Source organism: Culex quinquefasciatus, chromosome 3 (genome assembly GCF_015732765.1).
Source record: "Culex quinquefasciatus strain JHB chromosome 3, VPISU_Cqui_1.0_pri_paternal, whole genome shotgun sequence".
NCBI classification, from domain to species: Eukaryota; Metazoa; Arthropoda; class Insecta; order Diptera; family Culicidae; genus Culex; species Culex quinquefasciatus.
In genome coordinates, this window is record NC_051863.1 from 109859474 (window position 1) to 109880515 (window position 21042).

At 35.8% G+C, this 21042-nt stretch overlaps 3 protein-coding genes across 7 annotated transcripts in view; all 3 read left to right on the plus strand.

Annotated features, from left to right (window-relative positions):
* Nucleotides 1-1116: 1116 nt before the first annotated feature.
* Nucleotides 1117-2597, plus strand: LOC119770595 (zinc finger protein 234-like). Its single transcript, XM_038265791.1, has 3 exons — nt 1117-1208; nt 1277-1793; nt 1855-2597. The coding sequence occupies exons 1-3, from the start codon at nt 1171-1173 to the stop codon at nt 2515-2517; spliced, it is 1218 nt and encodes a 405-aa protein (XP_038121719.1). The 5' UTR covers nt 1117-1170; the 3' UTR covers nt 2518-2597.
* Nucleotides 2598-3779: 1182 nt separating this feature from the next.
* LOC119770581 (zinc finger protein 236-like) lies at nt 3780-5227 on the plus strand. Of its 2 annotated transcripts, none has more exons than XM_038265751.1 (2): nt 3780-3907; nt 3964-5227. In XM_038265751.1, the coding sequence occupies exons 1-2, from the start codon at nt 3885-3887 to the stop codon at nt 5054-5056; spliced, it is 1116 nt and encodes a 371-aa protein (XP_038121679.1). In that variant the 5' UTR covers nt 3780-3884; the 3' UTR covers nt 5057-5227. The 2 variants fall into 2 exon arrangements, with proteins under 2 accessions (XP_038121679.1, XP_038121680.1); XM_038265752.1 differs by having other exon boundaries at nt 3797-3907; nt 4008-5227.
* An 8027-nt stretch (nt 5228-13254) lies between these two features.
* The window catches only part of LOC6033513 (protein wech), a 29412-nt gene continuing 21624 nt past the window's right edge, over nt 13255-21042 (plus strand). The window contains exons 1-2 of one of the 4 annotated variants that reach the window (XM_038262370.1): nt 13255-13383; nt 13698-13990. The gene's annotated coding sequence lies outside the window, so the exon portion shown is untranslated. Of the gene's footprint in view, nt 13991-21042 lie in introns of all 4 variants that reach the window. The other 3 variants (XM_038262371.1, XM_038262372.1, XM_038262369.1) reach the window with 3 other exon arrangements.

The following is a 21042-nucleotide window of genomic DNA, read 5'->3' on the forward strand; positions in this document are numbered from 1 at the left end:
CATGCCATGGCACACTTTTTTCGGAATATTGGTACCACTGCGTGATCTTGACATTTCGGACGCTCACCATTCAAACGCCATCTTCGCTTAAAAACCTGGATTACATCAGGCTAGTTTGCAATAATTTTGAATTTCTGATAACATTGTTTAGTTTTCGTGCTATGAATGTATGATGTACATAATGGTAAAATTGTCAAATTTGCAATTACGGAATGATTTTAGCAAAAATACGTCGGTGCATGTTCTCAAATTTACCCTATAATATGGTAGCATTTAAGCTTTCATTGTACAGTTAAATCTCGCATAGTGCGCAGGCGTTATGCTTTCTATTTCTTCGTTTACTCTCTTTTAAGCAACTTGTTCGTCTTGTTACAATCTACATTAGCTTAAAAAAGATTTTAAAAATATTGTTACGTTTTAGAGTAAACGAAAAAATACAAAGCGTAATGCCTGCCAGGTATTACTGTATTAGAAAAAAATGTATTATTTTACATCTGAAATAGTAAATTTCCCTCTTTTTATGTGTGTTTATTTAGCCAACATTTCATAAAGAGAAGTAAATTGATATCTTCCTGAACTGCTGCGTTATCTGAATAGGATTTTGTTTTTTGATCCGGCTACTTGCACAAACTCTACAGTCGATCCTACAAATTAGGAACAGCTAAGAGTTCATGAAATATTCAAAACTTATAAATTAACAATCCCTAGACTGGGGTCAATCGGGACACATGGGGCGAATTGGGACAGCAGTTTTAACCATGTTGGAGCACATTTTTTTGATTTTTCTGGTTGGTTTTGGTTAGAACAGACTCAGACCAACAAGATGCTTTAAGTGCTCTAAAAACTGCTGTCCCTATTCAGACTAAAGTCCCGATTCGTCCCAGATTACGGCACCCTTTTTTTCATTTTTAAGCTACAAAAATTGAAAAAAAAAAATCTTTACAGTTTTTTCAAAACGTTTACGCTGTTCAGATAACTTATGTTTACGATTACAGCATAATGAGCAACGTATAGCAATATGCTGACGATTGGCAACATAATTACAGACATCTTGGGCACGTTCAATGTGAAGCACCGTTACTGATGCTTCATACCAGGGTAAAAACTGTGAAGGTTGTTTACATTGAAGTGTCAGTAAGTTGTACGCACTCAAGATAAGAACAAGCTTTGATGGAATCTGCAGCGATGGATAGTGTAATCAAAGTAATGTTAGTATTATTATATCCAATTTAATTTTAACAAATCGTAATAACTAACTTCACATAAACTTTTTCAGTCCCAGCGATAACCCAGCTAAATACTGTCGATTGTGTTTCGCGGACAAAAACCTCGTTGCATTATTCCCAGGCCACAGCGGACCGGAACATTTGCTGGTGGAGCAAATATCACTACTAATCGGGATTCAGATTGGACCGGCAAAGGACGGATGCAGCTCGATCTGTTGGCGATGTGCGGTTGCCTTGGAGGACTTCCAGTTGCTGCGACAGCGCAGTCTGGATCACGATGCGATCATTCGAAATAATAGGAAGGCAAATGCGTTCGAGATTATTGCCATCAAAAATGAGCCCGTCGAATCGGAAGTTTTGTTGGTCGATCCAGCTGCGGTTCAGCTTGAACTAAGTGAGTCTTCTGAAAGGGTTAGTACACGTGCCAGCAGCAATGGGAAAAGCATAGAGACGCCGGATAAAGCTAAAGCCAAGCGCAAAGATTCAAATGATAAGATCCAGATTGTTATATGCAAAGTGTGTAATGCTGAATTTGGAACGACTTCTGCAATGCGAATACATTTAAAGGTACAAAGATCTCAAATTTAATTTTATTCTAAACGTTGCTTGATATTATCCACAATTTCAGGAGCAACACACTGTTCAGGGACGACCGTTTCACTGTCCTTTGTGTCCGTCCCAGTTCAAGCGAAAGGGCCACTTGGAGCGCCACATGGAATCACACACCGGAAAAAGGAAATTTGCTTGTAAAGAGTGTGGGGCAAGCTTCTCCAAAGCAACCGTTCTTGCGCGCCACAGGATTCACCACCACCAACATCCCGTTAGTTCCACCAGCAAGCCTAAAAAACGGTCCATTTCCGGCAACTTCAAATGCGCATTTTGTCCAAAATCGTTCAAACACAGGCCATCTTTGAACACTCACTTTCAGTCACATTACGACATTTTGCCTTTTTCTTGTGAACTTTGCGACGCCCGTTTTGCGGTTGCCCAGGGATTGTTGGTTCACAGAGGCAAATTTCATAACCCCGCAGCAGTGGAGAAACCGGATATGGCGCGGTTCAAGTGTGAGCATTGTCCGAGATTTTTCAAATATCGACGCAGCCTGAAGGAACACGTTGAAGTTGTGCATCTGCTTGTGTATGACTCGGATAGAGAGGTTAGCGGTGATGAACGTGATTCTGAATCCGGTTCAGACGAGCCGCCGATCCTCGGTGGGGTGGAGTACGTTGGAGAGGAAATATTGCCGGTGGAGATTAAAACCGAGATTGAGGATGTTCAGTTTCAGGAATAGTGGGTATTTAATTCGTGCTTTATTTGTTAAAATTCGAAATTGCTGTAAAAATTAAATAAACAATATTTTCTAAATTTTTGTACCTCGTGTTTTCATAAGAAGTTGTGGTCTTTTTCCTATGAGCATTTAAATTCAAATCAATAGATATTTTTTTTGAAGTTGACAGCAATTGGGTCCTAAAACGAAGCTTAGATTGCTGATATTATTGTTCACAGCGATAAAGCTTATTTTTCTGAATACAATGACCCTTTGTACGACTATAAAGAGCTTAAAATGGATTTTTAAATCAATTTTGAAAAATTAACCTCGCGGTCCTTCTTGACAGAAAAGCTCCTACTTGACAGGTCGTTCCAAGGGGACCATAGTTGATCCATCGAAAAAATTTTGTCTTTAAAAAAAAAATTGCATTAAAATGAAAAAAAAAAAGTGATCAGAAATGGTTTTTAATCGTGTTTTTACCGTTGTACATAAAAATTGGCATAGGGCTTTAGTACCCAATTGATAAAAGACACGAGTGACAACTACAGAACCAGTCTGTTGTACTATTGTCGACATATAATTGCGAAGGATACGGACAGATCAAAATGTAAGCGGATACGCATGAACCATGCTTTGCTATTTCAACTTCAAAATTCCCAGAAATCTAGAGTTTTCGGCGAAATTCATTGCGATAAAGTCGGCGCGTATACTGCCGTTCTACGCATAATTGTCCCATGTCAGTTTTGGACGATTTTGACTTTATGACATTTTTAAGTCTAGTTTGATGTGCACTTTAAGAAAAACACATAAAATCTGGTAGTTTGTTCGGAAACTCATAAAAAACAACACCAAGTCTGTTTGTCCCATCGTTAAACTTCTACGCATAATTGTCCCACCAAGTATTTTCTTACACGGAATCATTAGTTTTACTAAGCATTATGTCTTGTTTACATGTTGTATAGCAAGAGAATTACAAATAAAGGTAATATACTGATAACTGGGGCGATTAGGGACACATAGGGCGAATAGGAACCCACGGGACAATTATGCGTAGAAACACAGAAATCGGTCAAAAATTTCAATCGCGGTTTTCTCAGTTGCACTTTTTTGAACATGGGACAACGGCAGTATAAAGCTCGTAACATCACGCAATTTTGACATTTTATGCGGACATACTTTATTACGTACTCCGTGCTTAAATACCTGGATAGTCTAAAAATAACTGATAACGCCAGTGTAACGGTTAATAACATCTGCCAGTGTAACGGTTAATAACATCTGTATAACATATTGGACTGTGTATGAAAATCAATCTGTCATCTCATATGTTATCTCGAGTTGTAGATAAACAAGTTTGAGTCACATCACATCCCCCTTCGGTATTTAAAATGAATCAAACTAGGAATAAACTGTGAGTTGTAAAACAAAGTAATTTTCAGTCAAATACATTCCCCATCTTTCCCTCAGACCCAGCAACGATCCGAGTAGTTACTGTCGATTTTGTTTCTCAGACCGCAACTTGGTTCCACTTTTCCCCAGTGGGGAACCTCCCCGGCACATGCTTCTGGATCTTATCACAGACCTGGTGGGCATTCAAATAGACAATGGGACAGACACTGCCTGTTCGATTTGCTGGCGATGTGCTGTGGCTTTGGAGGATTTCCAGTTGTTTCGACAACGTAGCTGTGAACATGATGCCATTGTACGCGAGAATCTGTTGCCATTTGGTAGCCAAGGCGAGTTTGAGGAACGAGAATATGTTTCGTCATCATTCGAGACACCCGAAGAGACCCAGCAAGATAATGACACTTCTTTGCTAAGATTCGTGCAAAGCCTGAACCATTCTAATGAATATGCTGAAAATTCCACGCCTACGCATAACGACATCAACAGATCTTCTTTGGAACATGAGTTCATTTGTCCTCTATGCTATGTATCGTATAGGTATGATACAAACTTACAAAAACATTTCGAAAAGCATCACCCAGAGTTGGTGACAGGGGCCACAATAACCCCAGCCAATAATCCGAACAAACGCAAGAGAACGAGTTTGGGTCAGCTAAGAGTCTACCAAAATCCTCCGCCGTTGCCCCCCAGCATTCAATCCACCAGCGATAACCTCTTCAAATGTTCCTACTGCCCGAAATCGTTCAAGCACGGGCCGTCGTTGCACTTTCACCTCAAGTCACACTACGACATGTTGCCATTTGTTTGCGAATTTTGCGACGCTCGATTCATCAACGAAAAGGGCAAACACATCCACAAGGGCAGATATCATTACGAGAACGGAGTCAGAAAGCCAGCTCCACCGCGGGAAACGTTCGAATGTAAGGAGTGCAATCGAAACTTTGTCCACCGGAAGTATCTGTGGCAACACATTCGTTACAAACATCCGGAGCGGTGTCTGCCCGATGGTAGTGATCCAACACTGGTCATGTTGCCTCCTACCGAAATGCCAAATCATGAGGAAACGTTTGAAAATCATGCAGACGATGAACCATTGCTGGAGATCAAATCTGAAATAGATGATAGTGATTCGTATTTTCCACTGTGGGATTGAAGCAAGAACAAAAGCACTTCTATTTTATTGTTGTCGGTTTCGTTGTTTTTATTGCATTTTTAAAATTGATTAATAAAATATTTGATTGTATAATAATTTTGTTGCCATCATGTTTCATTGCCTTGATTTTTAATTTGGATGAATTGGGAAAATATACACATTTTAAGTACACTTTTGTGCAAATTATTTCAATCACTCTTGCAGTTTTTCATGTCTAAAATATATTATTCTTGAAATAAAGTTAGAGTACCGAGTGGCTTCAATTCAATTTCAAGCGTATTTCAATTACTTCAAACAATTCTTGAAAATCAAATTTGGCACCTTTCATTTGCACCCAAGACAACTAAAATCGGTTAAAATAGAGCGAAGTTATGATTTTGAAAATGTGTTTTTTCTGAAAATTGCCATTTTTCAGACCACCCTAACACGGCGTAGGTCACCCTAATGTTAAAAACCCGATTTAATATCACCAGAGGTGAAATAGAGCCTTTCTTACAAAATGATGAAACTCCGAGAAATATATTCGTGCAATTATTTTTTCAAAAACATAATGATACCATCCAGTGAGAATTTTACCTAAAGCTTCTAATCTTTAAAGGCTAAACCTCAAATGCAATTTTTTTAATTTCGCTGGCGTTGAAGCGCTGGCGTTGAAGCTTCGACTTGGCGACTTGTCGAGCTTTCGAGCGAGAACGAGCCGGGACTTCGAATTTGATGTTCAGTGTATGATTTTGTATAAATTCAAAAATTTAATAGGAAAAAATAGGGTAAAAATAAGACGAAAAACACTAAAATCGCTATATCTCTGGAAATACATTTTGGAAAAGCTTCAAATGTTGGGCCCAAACAGTTTATGGCGCATGTTTTCGAATGGCTTTTTGTTTGAAACTGAATTCTTTTAATTTGATAGTGTTATCTGTAAAAAAGTCCAAAAAATACCTCTAAAAATGGCTTTCATCACATTTACTGGTCGAAAATTGTGAATCTAAAAATAAAATGTTCGTCTCCGACCCCACGGCTACAGATCTGGCTTTTAAAAATTGTGGGTTTTACGAGCGGTTTTCCAGTGATGGAAGACACAAATTTTTAAGAGCGGATACAGACATCGGCCATGTATTTCAGAAAAAGAGCTCTCAAAAATCAGACTTTGAGTTCCGGGTTTCGGGCCAAAATTCAATCGAAAGAGCGCATCTAAACCTTCAATTTAGTAATAGGATTTTTTCCTGTGACGAATCCTCGCCGTGCACGAATTTTTTTAGATTTCTGAAAAAAGCGTTTTCCAAAAGCAAACCTTAAACCTTTCTTTTGTAAGAAAGGCAAAAAGGCAAAAAGTCAAACGCTCTCAAAAAAAAGTGCGGAATCCAATCGATGTAAAATTTGCTGAGAAGTTTGATCGAGTCGTGAACACTCAGTTAGAAAGATAAATTTAAGTGAAATTACAAATAAATCCTTGGGGAGAATTATTCTGAATGACCCCTTACATTTTTTGAGAAATTTACTCTGTATATAAAGAAAAATCATACAGCTATAACTTTTGAACCAACCGTCTGATCAATACCAAAATTTACTCGAATACAATTCATACCAAATGCTTTCGATCGAGAATGGGCTGGGACTTTGAATTTGATGTTCAGTATATGATTTTGTATAAATCCAAAATTTAATAGGAAAAATAGGGTAAAACAAGACGAAAAACACTAAAATCGCTATATCTCTGGAAATACATTTTGGAAAAGCTTCAAATTTTGGGCCCAAACAGTTTATGGCGCATGTTTTCGAATGGCTTTTTGTTTGAAACTGAATTCTTTAAATTTGATAGTGTTATCTGTAAAATAGTCCAAAAAAAGTCCAAAAAATAGTCTAAAAATGGCTTTCAACACATTTACTGGTCGAAAATTGTGAATCGAAAAATAAAATGTTCGTCTCCGACCCCACGGCTACAGATCTGGCTTTTAAAAATTGTGGGTTTTACGAGCGGTTTTCCAGTGATGGAAGACACAAATTTTTAAGAGCGGATACAGACATCGGCCATGTATTTCAGAAAAAGAGCTCTCAAAAATCAGACTTTGAGTTCCGGGTTTTGGGCCAAAATTCAATCGAAAGAGCGCATCTAAACCTTCAATTTAGTAATAGGATTTTTTCCTGTGACGAATCCTCGCCGTGCACGAATTTTTTTAGATTTCTGAAAAAAGCGTTTTTCCAAAAGCAAACCTTAAACCTTTCTTTTGTAAGAAAGGCAAAAATAAACGGGTATAATTATTGCGGCTAAAGAACCCCCACTCCAATTTTGAGCCAAATTGAAGCACTTTTATTTTGTTTCTTTAACGTTCCATAACTGCTGAATACGTAGAATGTTATGTTTCACCTTCCTGATTAAGAATATGTACGATTCAAATTATTCTATCGGTGAAAACTGCGTTATTTGGAAAAAGACGTGTTTTCCCATATAATGTAGCATTGGAGGAGTCGCATGGTGGCTCAAGTAAATTTTAATAATATGTAAATATGATTTGTTATATGCCGTGTTTCAGAATGTTTTTTTTTATACATTTAATTACTATAAACTTTAAGAAATGTATTTTAGGATATTGCTTCGAAAAATATATATTAAACTGTACTTTGAGAGTCTCTGAATGACGTATTATAACTACCAATATTAGACCTCAAACACAAAGTTTTTGAAGCCAGATTTACCAGATTTTAATCATTCTTTAAAATAACTCTAAAGTCAAAGCTGTATGTACCAATCAAAACAAAAAAATCGAGCCATCCACTTTGACGACCCCCGGGACTTTTGTGGTCTCTGTTGCAAGCTTTCTGCTCGAACTTAGGAGTCCAAAGGCTTGAACCGGAAGAGCACCCAAATCTTTTTTTTATTCTAAGGAACCTTCCACTCCAGGGTTAGAACTGACTACCTTTGGACTGCGAGTCCAACCGCCGCCAGCGATACCACAGGGAGACGACTCCTATACTTGGAATGACTTAACAGCCTAACAACATCCAAGGCCAGGACCGACGTTTTACTTCCCCATCCGATGGAAGGTTGGAGCAGATGGGAATCGAACCAATGATTTTCCGCATACTAAGCGGACAGCTTAACCATTCGGCCAAGCATGCTGCCAAGTACCAAAAAGACTGAATAAAAATCATTTCCTTGTACAATTTGTCATAAATTTACATTAACCTATTGCCCAGAAAAAAATCTGGCATTAAACAATATTAAACTTAGAATATGTGATTTTTCTATGTTTAAACATATCAATAAATATTTTTGAAATCTTCTGCCATAATCATATTACAATAATTTACTAAAAATTTATTATTGATAAATTTTCAAGATGATAAAATTATTTAAAAAAAATAAATCTGGGGTTTCTGACGCAACGCTCGCAGAAACGGATAACTGTCAAAAACTAGAAAAATGCAACCTTTTCTCTAAAACTGCGATGGCTTGAAATTAAGAGTGAAGATCGATACGTTTTTCAATTTTAGAAATTATTCAAAAAGTTGTTCATTTGAAGTTAAACAATGAATAAAAACTAACTTAATTCACCTATGTGGTTGATGCCTTCCTCACTTTTACCAAAAATGGGTATATGAGTGGTTTCATCATTTTTTTAGATCCAGAAAAAAAGAACACAATGTATAACTTATGTGGTCATAACTCGAGACAGGGTTGCCAGATCTTCAATGTCTTGGACTCATTGGAAAGGCTATTCAGTTACCTAACCAACGATGGGTCGGATGATGGATCCGGACATAGTTTACATACATTTAAGTGAGATCCGGCTTCAAAAAAGTACATAAATATCACTTAAGCGGTCATAACTCGAGACAGGGTTGCCAGATCTTCAATGTCTTTGACTCATTAGAAAAGCCTTTCAATTACCTAATCAACGATGGGTCGGATGATGGATCCAGACATAGTTTACATACATTTAAGTGAGATCCGGCTTCAAAAAAGTACATAAATATCACTTAAGTGGTCATAACTCGAGACCGGGTTGCCAGATCTTCAATGTTTTGGACTCATTGGAAAGGCCTTTCAATTACCTAATCAACGATGGGCCGGATGATGGATCCAGACATAGTTTACATACATTTAAGTGAGATCCGGCTTCAAAAAAGTACATAAATATCACTTAAGTGGTCATAACTCGAGACCGGGTTGCCAGATCTTCAATGTCTTGGACTCATTGGAAAGGCTATTCAGTTACCTAACCAACGATGGGTCGGATGATGGATCCAGACATAGTTTACATACATTTAGGTGAGATCCGGCTTCAAAAAAGTACATAAATATCACTTAAGTGGTCATAACTCGAGACAGGGTTGCCAGATCTTCAATGTTTTGGACTCATTGGAAAGGCCTTTCAATTACCTAATCAACGATGGGCCGGATGATGGATCCAGACATAGTTTACATACATTTAAGTGAGATCCGGCTTCAAAAAAGTACATAAATATCACTTAAGTGGTCATAACTCGAGACCGGGTTGCCAGATCTTCAATGTCTTGGACTCATTGGAAAGGCTATTCAGTTACCTAACCAACGATGGGTCGGATGATGGATCCGGACATAGTTTACATACATTTAAGTGAGATCCGGCTTCAAAAAAGTACATAAATATCACTTAAGTGGTCATAACTCGAGACAGGGTTGCCAGATCTTCAATGTTTTGGACTCATTGGAAAGGCCTTTCAATTACCTTTCTAACAATGGGTCGGATGATGGATCCGGACATAGTTTACATACATTTAAGTGAGATCCGGCTTCAAAAAAGTACATAAATATCACTTAAGTGGTCATAACTCGAGACCGGGTTGCCAGATCTTCAATGTCTTGGACTCATTGGAAAGGCTATTCAGTTACCTAACCAACGATGGGTCGGATGATGGATCCGGACATAGTTTACATACATTTAAGTGAGATCCGGCTTCAAAAAAGTACATAAATATCACTTAAGCGGTCATAACTCGAGACAGGGTTGCCAGATCTTCAATGTCTTGGACTCATTGGAAAGGCCATTCAATTACCTAATCAACGATGGGTCGGATGATGGATCCGGACATCGTTTACATGCATATAAATGAGATCCGGATATATGTGAAAACAAATTTTTATACATAACTTTTGAACTAGTTATCGAAACTTCAAAAAATTCAATAGCGATGTATGGGACCCTAAACCAAGTCGAATGCACCTTGTTCGATCAAAATCGGTTCAGCGAGTGCTGAGAAAACTCAGTGAGAATTTTGGTCACATACATACATACACACACACATACACACACACATACACACACACATACACACACACAGACATTTGTTCAGTTTTCGATTCTGAGTAGATATGTATACATGAAGGTGGGTTTTCGAGCTTTTAATAGAAAGTTCATTTTTAGAGCAGGATTATAGCCTTACCTCAATGAGGAAGGCAAAATTATTAGTAAGAGCCAAGCACCGTTTTTTGTTGACCCCTGACAAACCCTTTATATAATTTATATATTCTATTCTAAACATCTTGTAGACTGAAATATGTCAACGAATCTTCAGATAAGTAGTGTCTCAGCGTTTTTGAAAACTTCAAATATCACCGATCGAATATCTGCCAAATTTTGGATTATCATTCAGGCCGGAATGGTAATAATTTGCTTGATTGATGCGTTAATTCAATTCATTATCGGCCAAAAAATAATCACTGAAATACCGCATATAAATGCTGTGGAAACGTTCTAAAAAACCAAGCGCCTCCATGAAATGCAGCTTGTTTCAAATCCAATATTCACCGTAACTATTCATTCGATTCAACTGAAAAAATAAATCTTTTTCTTTGCAAACAGCAACACGTTGCATTTATTATACTTTTTTTGAATTGAAATTCATAAAAACATTCGTGCTCTATTCAAAAATAAGATCGGGGAAAAATCATCGAGGCTGATTGAGTCTGCGATTGACAGAGCAGCGAGTCAGACGTGCGTCCCTCCAACACCGAATAAGTGCTAAAAAGTACAAAAAATGCCTCACGGCAAGAAAAAGAGGCGGTCCTCGCCAGCAGGATCGGCAGATTTGAAGAAGTTAAAGAATGCCGAAGTGCTACCTGCGTAAAGCCAGGCAGTTTGAGCAAGGACGCTCAAAATTCGTCTGGAAACCAGTTCGCTACCCTCCCTGTGGACGTGAGCGAGAAGGAGGAATTTGAACGACAGGAAAAGTTGCCACCCATTTTTGTGAAAACATCGTCATTGGATTCGGTGCGAAAGTGGCTTCATCCGCTTGTGTACTAATGAACTCAAAATTCTGCTACCTACCAGAAAGGATTACAACTTCGTTCGGGATTTCCTGAATAACACAAAGAATGAATAGCCATGACGATCCAGGTAAACGCCCCATGAAACAGGTCCTCCGAGGGCTGCACGACATGGATGTGAGTGTGCTGAAAGAAGAGCTTAAATCTCTGAAGTTGAACGTGATCGAAGTCTACAAGATGACGAGACACAACAAGGACATCAAGTATCGTGATCAACTGTACCTGGTTCATTTCGAGAAAGGATCGACAACGCCGTCTGAGCTGAAGGCAGTTCGGGCAATTTTCAACATCATCGTGTCTTGGGAACGTTATCGTCCAGTGCACCGTGATATGACGCAATGTTCGAACTGCTTGCAGTTTGGACATGATGGAAGGAACTGTGTCATCAAGAGTCGTTGTGCAACCTGCGGAGGTGAGCACAAAACTCAAGCTTGCGAAACAATCAACGAGAACATCGAAGCGAAATGCTTCAATTGCGGCGGCGACCATTGGAATAAGAATCGAAGCTGCCCAAAACGAGCTGAGTTTGTGAAAATTCGGCAGCAAGCGACGACGAGGCACCAACCAAATCGCCGCAAAACACCACCAGCATTCACGGACGTGGACTTTCCTGCTTTGGCGTCACCAGGAGCGGGATCTGTTCGAGTGGTTCCAAATCTGCAGCCGTTGCCGTTGAATCAGCGGCAAAAAGTTGCAGAGAACACAACACCTCCTGGCTTCAGTCAGAACCGAGGAAAAACCAACCAACATCAACGGATGAAAGCAGTAGGCAGACCTGTTTTCACCACAAGAACTTCTGAACATTTTCATCGAGATGACAACAACACTGCGTGGGTGCAAAACTCACCAGGAACAAGTAAGAACGCTAGGAGCATTCATCTTAAAATACAGTTCGTAGTTACTCGTTCTAATGATTTTGAATATTTCAATGAATTTACTTTTTTAGTTTTAAGTTAGGATTAGTTGTTAAAGTGATTTTTTTTCTTTTTAACCCAAATGTATTTGATTAAATGCAAAAATGTAAAAAAAATTGAAATAAATGAATGAATGTGAACAGTTAATAATAAAACGAAAAATACAACAAAGATGAAGAGCATTTAGCCATACCACCTAAAATGTAAATTAAATGTAATTATTATAAGAAAGTTCAATAAAGACATATTTAATTTAAAAAAAATCGAGACTGATAATTGAGCTGGAATTTTAATCAGTCAAAAAACATGAGAAGATTTTCAGTGATTAATTTTCATTTCTCTACTGGTTATTTCATCCAAAGCTCAAGGAACTTTATGATAAAAATATATCAAATACCAACTAGTGTCAAAACTAAGAAGCATTCAAAATTAGGTGTTGTAGCCCAGTCAGTCAGTTATGGCCTAATGGAGACGCATGGTTATTGGTTGGAGAAATTTAACCATTTTCTGGTTGGCGTTAACAAACTTTGCCACTCCACTGTATCAGCAGCATAACGTGCACGTCAAGTCTGGCAATAACCTGGAACGCTTCAAAACGATCGGTAACGCAATGCTACTCCGCAGTTACACCAACACTGCCAGAACTACTAGTGGGTTATGCTGCGAATAATGTAGGGAGGGGAGGCACACACTTTATGCTGTCTCCCTATGATGTGCATACGTATCCTGACGAGGAACCTGCCGTCTCCACTCTACCACCAATACCACCAAACATGTCCCTCGACCGGGCCAACCATGGATCCTTCGCCGAGGGAAGAAGAAGGTGGCACAGGGAAACCCTAAAAGCGAACCAAAACAAAGCTGGTTCGTGTGAGTGAGATCGCAGCACCGCACTGTGGGAGAAAGTAAAGCCAGTGGGAAGACGGAATCGGTGAAAAGCGGTCCTGCATCGGGACAGCGGCCACAACCGAGTTAGTATTTATTTTCGTTTCGACCTGAACAGACACCTTGGTTATTTTGCGCGCGTCTCGTGGCGGACGTTCCGGAGGCTCTTACTCTCTGTGCTGTGCTGGGGCGCTTTTTTGTGGTTCTTGTTTGTTATGTCTGTATGTATGCGGCGGCTGTGTTTGTAGGGAAGCAAGGGAAGAGGATTACAACCCGGGGTGGAGTAGCCAGAAGAAGAAGTAGATAAAGAAGCAATATTGACGAGGAACACTACGAACTCTCTAGCGAAGAGAAAAAGGGATCGGCTGTGTTGTTTTTTTTCGGGGGACACTTCATACGGTGCACTTTGTAGCCATTCTTTGACGGTGCATCGAATTGATGGACTTTGGAAAGCCTAGGGAAACTCGTACTGCGAATTTTTGGACTTGGTTTACTCCGTGCTTTGTCGCTGATTTAAAGCAATATGTGTCCATAGTTGTAGGATAATTTATTTTAGTTCCGTTCAAATGTTGAGTGTATATTTATATCGACCTGAAACCAGTGCGTGTGAATCGTGAAAAAAGAAACAATACCCCAATACTCGAACCATGCTCAAGTGCGGCAAGTAAAGTCTGAGCAGAGGCGAATTTCACCATCAGCAAAGTTCATCTGCCCCGCGAAACACAAAGAAAACAAGTAAAAGGTGAAAGTGTCTGCCGTCGTTGGATAAAATCCCACAATTTCGTGCGATAAGGCGTAACACTTATCAGCGTTCCTGCGTGTGATAAGGTGAGTGTTGAACCTCTAAACTTCCAATTTCAGCGTATATTTAAATATCACCACTTTTTAGGACGGTCTTTCTAATCTCTTTCTCTCTGCCAGAGACAAGTGGAAAAGAATCCAACGAAAGAAAAAAAAAACTGTACCTACTGTTCGCATAAGCTCTTCTTTATCTTTTTGTGCATGTTTTTTACCCCAACTTTACAATTTCTGCTTCCTCTTCTCTCTACCTTTCTCTCTCTCTTCTATCGTGGTAACTTATCCATTTTTTCCCCTTGCGTGCTATTCTTCTATGAGAGTGCGTCGCCGTGCTCACGATTCACTTTCCGCTGTGCTTCGCACTACGCATTTTCCTCCGTTCAAAGCACTTTGCTAGCATTTTTCCTACACCCAAATTGTGGGCTAAAGTTTCGATTGCAAGTTTATCGGACGTTCTGACATTTTTTTTTACTAAAAGCCTACCATAAAACCATCGCTAAAATCGCCTGACAGACAACACGAAAAACAAAATTGATGTGCGACATTCTTTGCCACACTCTGTCCATTTGGGTGTATCTTACCGCGGTGATCGGACGTTCTCTCCCTCGAAAGAGTCGTGTGGTGTATCCATCTAGCTATCTATGCGGATGAAGTGTGTCTTGCTGCAGCAGTCATTGTACGCGGTGTGTAAACAGACACACTCACATTGCATACTAAATGAGTACGGTAAAGTGAGAGAGCGACGAATGAAGCACAACAACAACAACAGCAACAACGACAACAGCAAAAAAAAAACTATCATAAACTACGTTTCAACAGTGCGAAGAGACAGGATACAAACGGTTTCGTACTTTGTGAAATGGGCGAAGAAAGTGGTTGGATTCGTTTGGTATAATGTAGTGTAAAACATTTTCTAGATGTAAACAATTTTTACTGAATTAAAAAAAATCATATAATTTTTAATAATGTTCATCAACCATTAACAATATTGTACGTATTTTATGATTTAAACAATATTAAACAATTTTGAATAATTTCAAATTTATACAATTGTATAAAGTTTCATTCAATGTTAAACAATTCCACAAAAATTTAAACAATTTCTATCATTTTATTTAAACATTTTCAATAGCTTTAATTTTAAACTAACAGCTAACTAATTTTAAACAATTTCATTATTAAAAAAAAAACAAAAAGTTTTGAAACAATTTTTAACCATTAAAGGCAATTTAAAAAAATTTCAACAATTTTAAGAAGTTTTAAACAATTTTAATCAATTTTAAACAATTTTAATCAATTCTAAAGAATTTTAAACAAGTTTAAACAGTTTTAAACAATTTTCTACAATTTTAAACAATTTTAAGCAATTTTAAACAATGTTAAACAATTTTAAACAATTTTAAACATTTTTTTACAATTTCAAACAATCTCAAAAAATTTTAAACAATTTTGAACAATTTCAAACAATTTTAAACAATTTTAAACAATTTTAAGCAATTTTAAATAATATTAAACAATATTAAACAATTTTAAACAATTTTAACAATTTTAAACAATTTTAAACAATTTTAAACAATTTAAAAAAAAATTAAACAATTTTAAACAATTTTAAACAATTTTAAACAATTTTAAACAATTTTAAACAATTTTAAACAATTTTAAACAATTTTAAACAATTTCAAACAACTTTAAACAATTTTAAACAATTTAAAAAAAATTTAAACAATTTTAAACAATTTTAAACAATTTTAAACAATTTTAAACAATTTTAAACAATTTTAAACAATTTTAAACAATTTTAAACAATTTTAAACAATTTTAAACAATTTTAAACAATTTTAAACAATTTTGAACACTTTTGAACAATTTTAAACTTTATTAAGCAATTTAAAAAATAAGCAATTTTAAGCCATTCAAAACAATTTAAATCAGTTTTGAACAATGTTAAACAAGTTTAAACAATTTTAAACAAGTTTAAACAATTTTAAACAATTTTGAACACTTTTAAACAATTTCTAACCATTTTAAGCAATTTAAAAAAATAAAAGAAAAATTAAGAAATGTTAAACAATTTTAAGAAATTTTAAACAATTTTAACCAATTTTAAACAGTTTTTAACAATTTTAAACAATTTTAAACAATTTTAAACAATTTTAAACAATTTTAAACAATTTTAAACAATTTTAAATAACTTTAAACAATTTTCGACAATTTTAAACAGTTTTGAACAATTTTAAACAATTTTAAACAAATTTAAACAATTTTAAACAATTTTAAAACATTTTTAACAATTTCAAATATGTAGTAATCATGTTTTAACAATTTTAAACGTTTTTAAAAAATAAATAGTAATATTGATAATGTTGAACAAAATTATACATTTCGACGTGATCGTGTCTTCTTGTCACTTTGAGTTTTTGACGTTTTGAAAAATGCGTTTTAAATGTTTGATTTTGAACAAATATAAACTACATCACGCAATGTAACTTACACGTTTTGTTTGGCTGACCATTTTGTTTATTGTCTAGAAGTTGGAATCAAATTAGTTGCTTTTTACAATTTTAAACAATTTTAAACAATTTTAAACAATTTTAAACAATTTTAAACAATTTTAAACAATTTTAAACAATTTTAAACAATTTTAAACAATTTTAAACAATTTTAAACAATTTTAAACAATTTCAAACAACTTTAAAAAGTTTTAAACAATTTTAAACAATTTTAAACAATTTTAAACAATTTTAAACAATTTTAAACAATTTTAAACAATTTTAAACAATTTTAAACAATTTTAAACAATTTTAAACAATTTTAAACAATTTTAAACAATTTTAAACAATTTCAAACAACTTTAAACAATTTTAAACAATTTTAAAAATTTTTAAACAATTTTAAACAATTTTAAACAATTTTAAACAATTTTGAACACTTTTGAACAATTTTAAACTATATTAAGCAATTTAAAAAATGAGCAATTTTAAGCCATTCAAAACAATTTTAAACAATTTAAAAAAAATTTAAACAATTTTAAACAATTTTAAACAATTTTAAACAATTTCAAACAACTTTAAACAATTTTAAACAATTTTATACAATTTTAAACAATTTTAAACAATTTTAAACAATTTTGAACAAATTTAAACTATTTTAAACAATTATGAACACTTTTGAACAATTTTAAACTATATTAAGCAATTTAAAAAATGAGCAATTTTAAGCCATTCAAAACAATTTAAATCAGTTTTGGACAATGTTAAACAATTCAAACAATTTTAAACAATTTTAAACACTTTTAAACAATTTCTAACCATTTTAAGCAATTTAAAAAAATAAAAAAAATTTAAGAAATTTTAAACAATTTTGAACAGTTTTAAACAATTTTAAACAATTTTAAACAATTTTAAACAATTTTAAACAATTTTAAACCATTTTTAACAATTTTAAACAATTTTAAACCATTTTTAACAATTTCAAATATGTAGTAATCATGTTTTAACAATTTTAAACGTTTTAAAAAATAAATAGTAATATTGATAATGTTGAACAAAATTATACATTTCGACGTGATCGTGTCTTCTTGTCACTTTGAGTTTTTGACGTTTTGAAAAATGCGTTTTGAATGTTTGATTTTGAACAAATATAAACTACATCACGCAATGTAACTTACCGTAAACTGGGGTCAATCGGGACACATGGGGCGAATTGGGACAGCAGTTTTAACCATGTTGGAGCACTTTTTTTTTATTTTTCTGGTTGGTTTCGGTTAGAACAGACTCAGGCCAACAAAATGTGAACATCCATTTCCAAATTTAAAAGCTTTAAGTGCTCTAAAAACTGCTGTCCCTATTCAGACTGTAGTCCCGATTCACCCCAGATTACGGTACACGTTTTGTTTGGCTGACCATATTGTTTATTGTCTAGAAGTTGGGATCAAATTAGTTGCCAGAGTCCCGAGTTATAATTCAAAATGTATACAGTATACGGGCATATACGTGTGACAAAACGTCATTTGACTATACTCACTTTGGCCAGTTGTCGCACTTACAACAAGTTTCTGGGTGTGTCTAAATACCACGATCAGATCGAAGCATCTTTCATATGAAGAGTGACAACTCTGCATGGGGTTTTGTTGAATATCTCAGGATTTAGATCGAATTTTGGAGATCTGTAAAGGTTAAAATGTGAGACATTGATTGCTGCTTACAGGCCTGTAGCCGAAATTTTTCGAAGACATATGGGAGAGAGGGAAGAAGAAGAAAATGTCTTCATCCAGCCCACCCGAACCAAAATTCTGGCTACATTCCTGGCTGCTTGAGATGGCATCCTTAATTCAATTTGGCCCAAAATAAACATGCGACAAGATAGCACGGTCACGACGACTTTCAAATGATTTCTTTTCAATAAATCGATTATGTTCTATTTTCCATAATCGAAATCAGGGGAAAAATAACATATTTCGCCTTTGTGATTAGTGCCTTCCCAATTCCCTACTAAACATGGATCACATAAAAAATCCGGAAAAAATGTTCTGGATTAACAGCTGGGTAATTCTCCGCCAACTCACACAGCAGTTGCCCCGACCCCTCTTCGATTTGCGTGAAACTTTGTCCTAAGGGGTAACTTTTGTCCCTGATCACGAATCCGAGGTCCGTTTTTTGATATCTCGTGACGGAGGGGCAGTACGAACCCTTCCATTTTTGAACATGTGAAAAAAGAGGTGTTTTTCAATAATTTGTAGCCTGAAACGGTGATGAGATACAAAATTGGTGTCAATGGGACTTTTATGTAAAATTAGACGCCCGATTTGATGGCGTACTCAGAATTCCGAAAAAACGTATTTTTCATCGAAAAAAACACTAAAAAAGTTTTAAAAATTGTCCCATTTTCCGTTACTCGACTGTAAAAAAATTTGGAACATGTCATTTAATGGGAAATTTAATGTAATTTTCGAATCTACATTGACCCAGAAGGGTCATTTTTTCATTTAGAACAAAATTTTTCATTTTGAAATTTCGTGTTTTTTCTAACTTTGCAGGGTTATTTTTTAGAGTGTAACAATGTTCTACAAAATTGAAGAGCAGACAATTACAAAAATTTTGATATACAGACATAAGGGGTTTGCTTGTAAACATCACGAGTTATCGCGATTTTACGAAAAAAAAGTTTTGAAAAAGTTGGTCGTCATCGATTATGGCCGTTCATGGTCACCCGCGACAGACACGGACGACGAAACAAAGAGAAACGTAAAAATGACTTTTTCAAAACTTTTTTTTCGTAAAATCGCGATAACTCATGATGTTCATAAGCAAACCCCTTATGTCTATATATCAATTTTTTTTGTAATTGTCTGCTCTACAATTTTGTTGAACATTGTTACACTCTAAAAAATAACCCTGCAAAGTTAGACAAAACACGAAATTTTAAAATGAAAAAATTTGTTCTAAATGAAAAAATGACCCTTCTGGGTCAATGTAGATTCGAAAAGTACATTAAATTTCCCATAAAATGACATGTTCCAAAAACTTTTACAGTCGAGTAACGGAAAATGGGAGAATTTTTAAAACTTTTTTAGTGTTTTTTTCGATGAAAAATACGTTTTTCGGAATTCTGAGTACGCCATCAAATCGGGCGTCTAATTTTACATAAAAGTCCCTTTGACACCAATTTTCTATCTCATCCCCGTTTCAGGCTGCAAATTATTGAAAAACACCTCTTTTTTCGCATGTTCAAAAATGGAAGGGGTCGTACCGCCCCTCCGTCACGAGATATCAAAAAACGGACCTCGGTTTCGTGATCAGGGACAAAAGTTACCCATTAGGACAAAGTTTCACGCAAATCGAAGAGGGGTCGGGGCAACTTTTCCCGATTTCGTGTGAGTTGGTAGAGAATTACCCAGCTCTTAAGAAACCAAATGCACAGAAATCTATTTTTTTGCTGTTGTATGGATTCAACTAAGTTAACCTCATATCTGATCTCAAAAAGTGGTCATAATTTGAGACTGGGTTGCCAGATTTTTAAAGTATAAGACTCGTTTTAAAGTTCTGTTGATTTGACCTACCAAACGATATGTCGGATGATAGATCCGAACAAAGTTTCCATGCAGATAAGTAAGATTCGGCATCAAAAATATATAAATATCACATAAGCGGTCATAACTTGAGACAGGGTTGCCAGATATGAGACGAATCGTTTGGAAGGGGTTTTGAAAGTAGGATGATTGATCCAGAAAGTAGCCATACAGATAAGTGAGATCCGGATTCAAATAAGTACATAAATATCACTCATTTGGTTATAACTTGAGACAGCATTGCCAGGTATACGAACTTTTGGACCCGTTTGGAAGATCTTTTGATTACTCATACAATGATAGGTCGGAATATTGATCCGGACATAGTTTTCACATCCGGGTTCAAACAAGTATTTATATATCACTTAAGTGATCATAACTTGAGACAGGACAGGGTGGCCAATTCTTCAAACTTTGAGACTTTTTTGTTATTTAAGATCTTTTATTCATGTTAAAGCTTTTTTTTTCATGATAAAAAAAACTTTGCTCAACTCACCTGTTTGCTGTTTTCATCATTATTTCACAACATCGTACCGTTGTTTTCCTCCGGCGGTCATAGTCCTCTCTCTCTCTATCTTCCTTTGGATGCACTTTTTGTACTCGATCTCTGTACAAACTGCAGCACCAAACCAACACTTATGTTGCTGCACAGCCGGCGCGCGTACTGCGCAGATCGCAACGTTTACAACAACAACAACAACAATAACACACGAAGAGCAGTGTGATGGGAGAGGTTTTCAGCCCGCCGGAGCTTGCTGGAGAATGAGAGAATTCAAGCGAGAGGGTCATGTAATGCGAGAACATTGGGGGTGTTATGGAATAAAATTGAAATGAACAGAATTTTGATCGATTTGTTTTTTTAGTTTTGTTCAAAAAGTAAGCCTAAATTATTTTAAACCTTGCATTTTGAACTTTTTTTTGCATTTTAAACTCAACAACCCTTATGCATTTATTGTAACATATCCAGCATATTTTACATTCCCACTCACAGTGTGTGTTGCGCCGGGGCATTTTA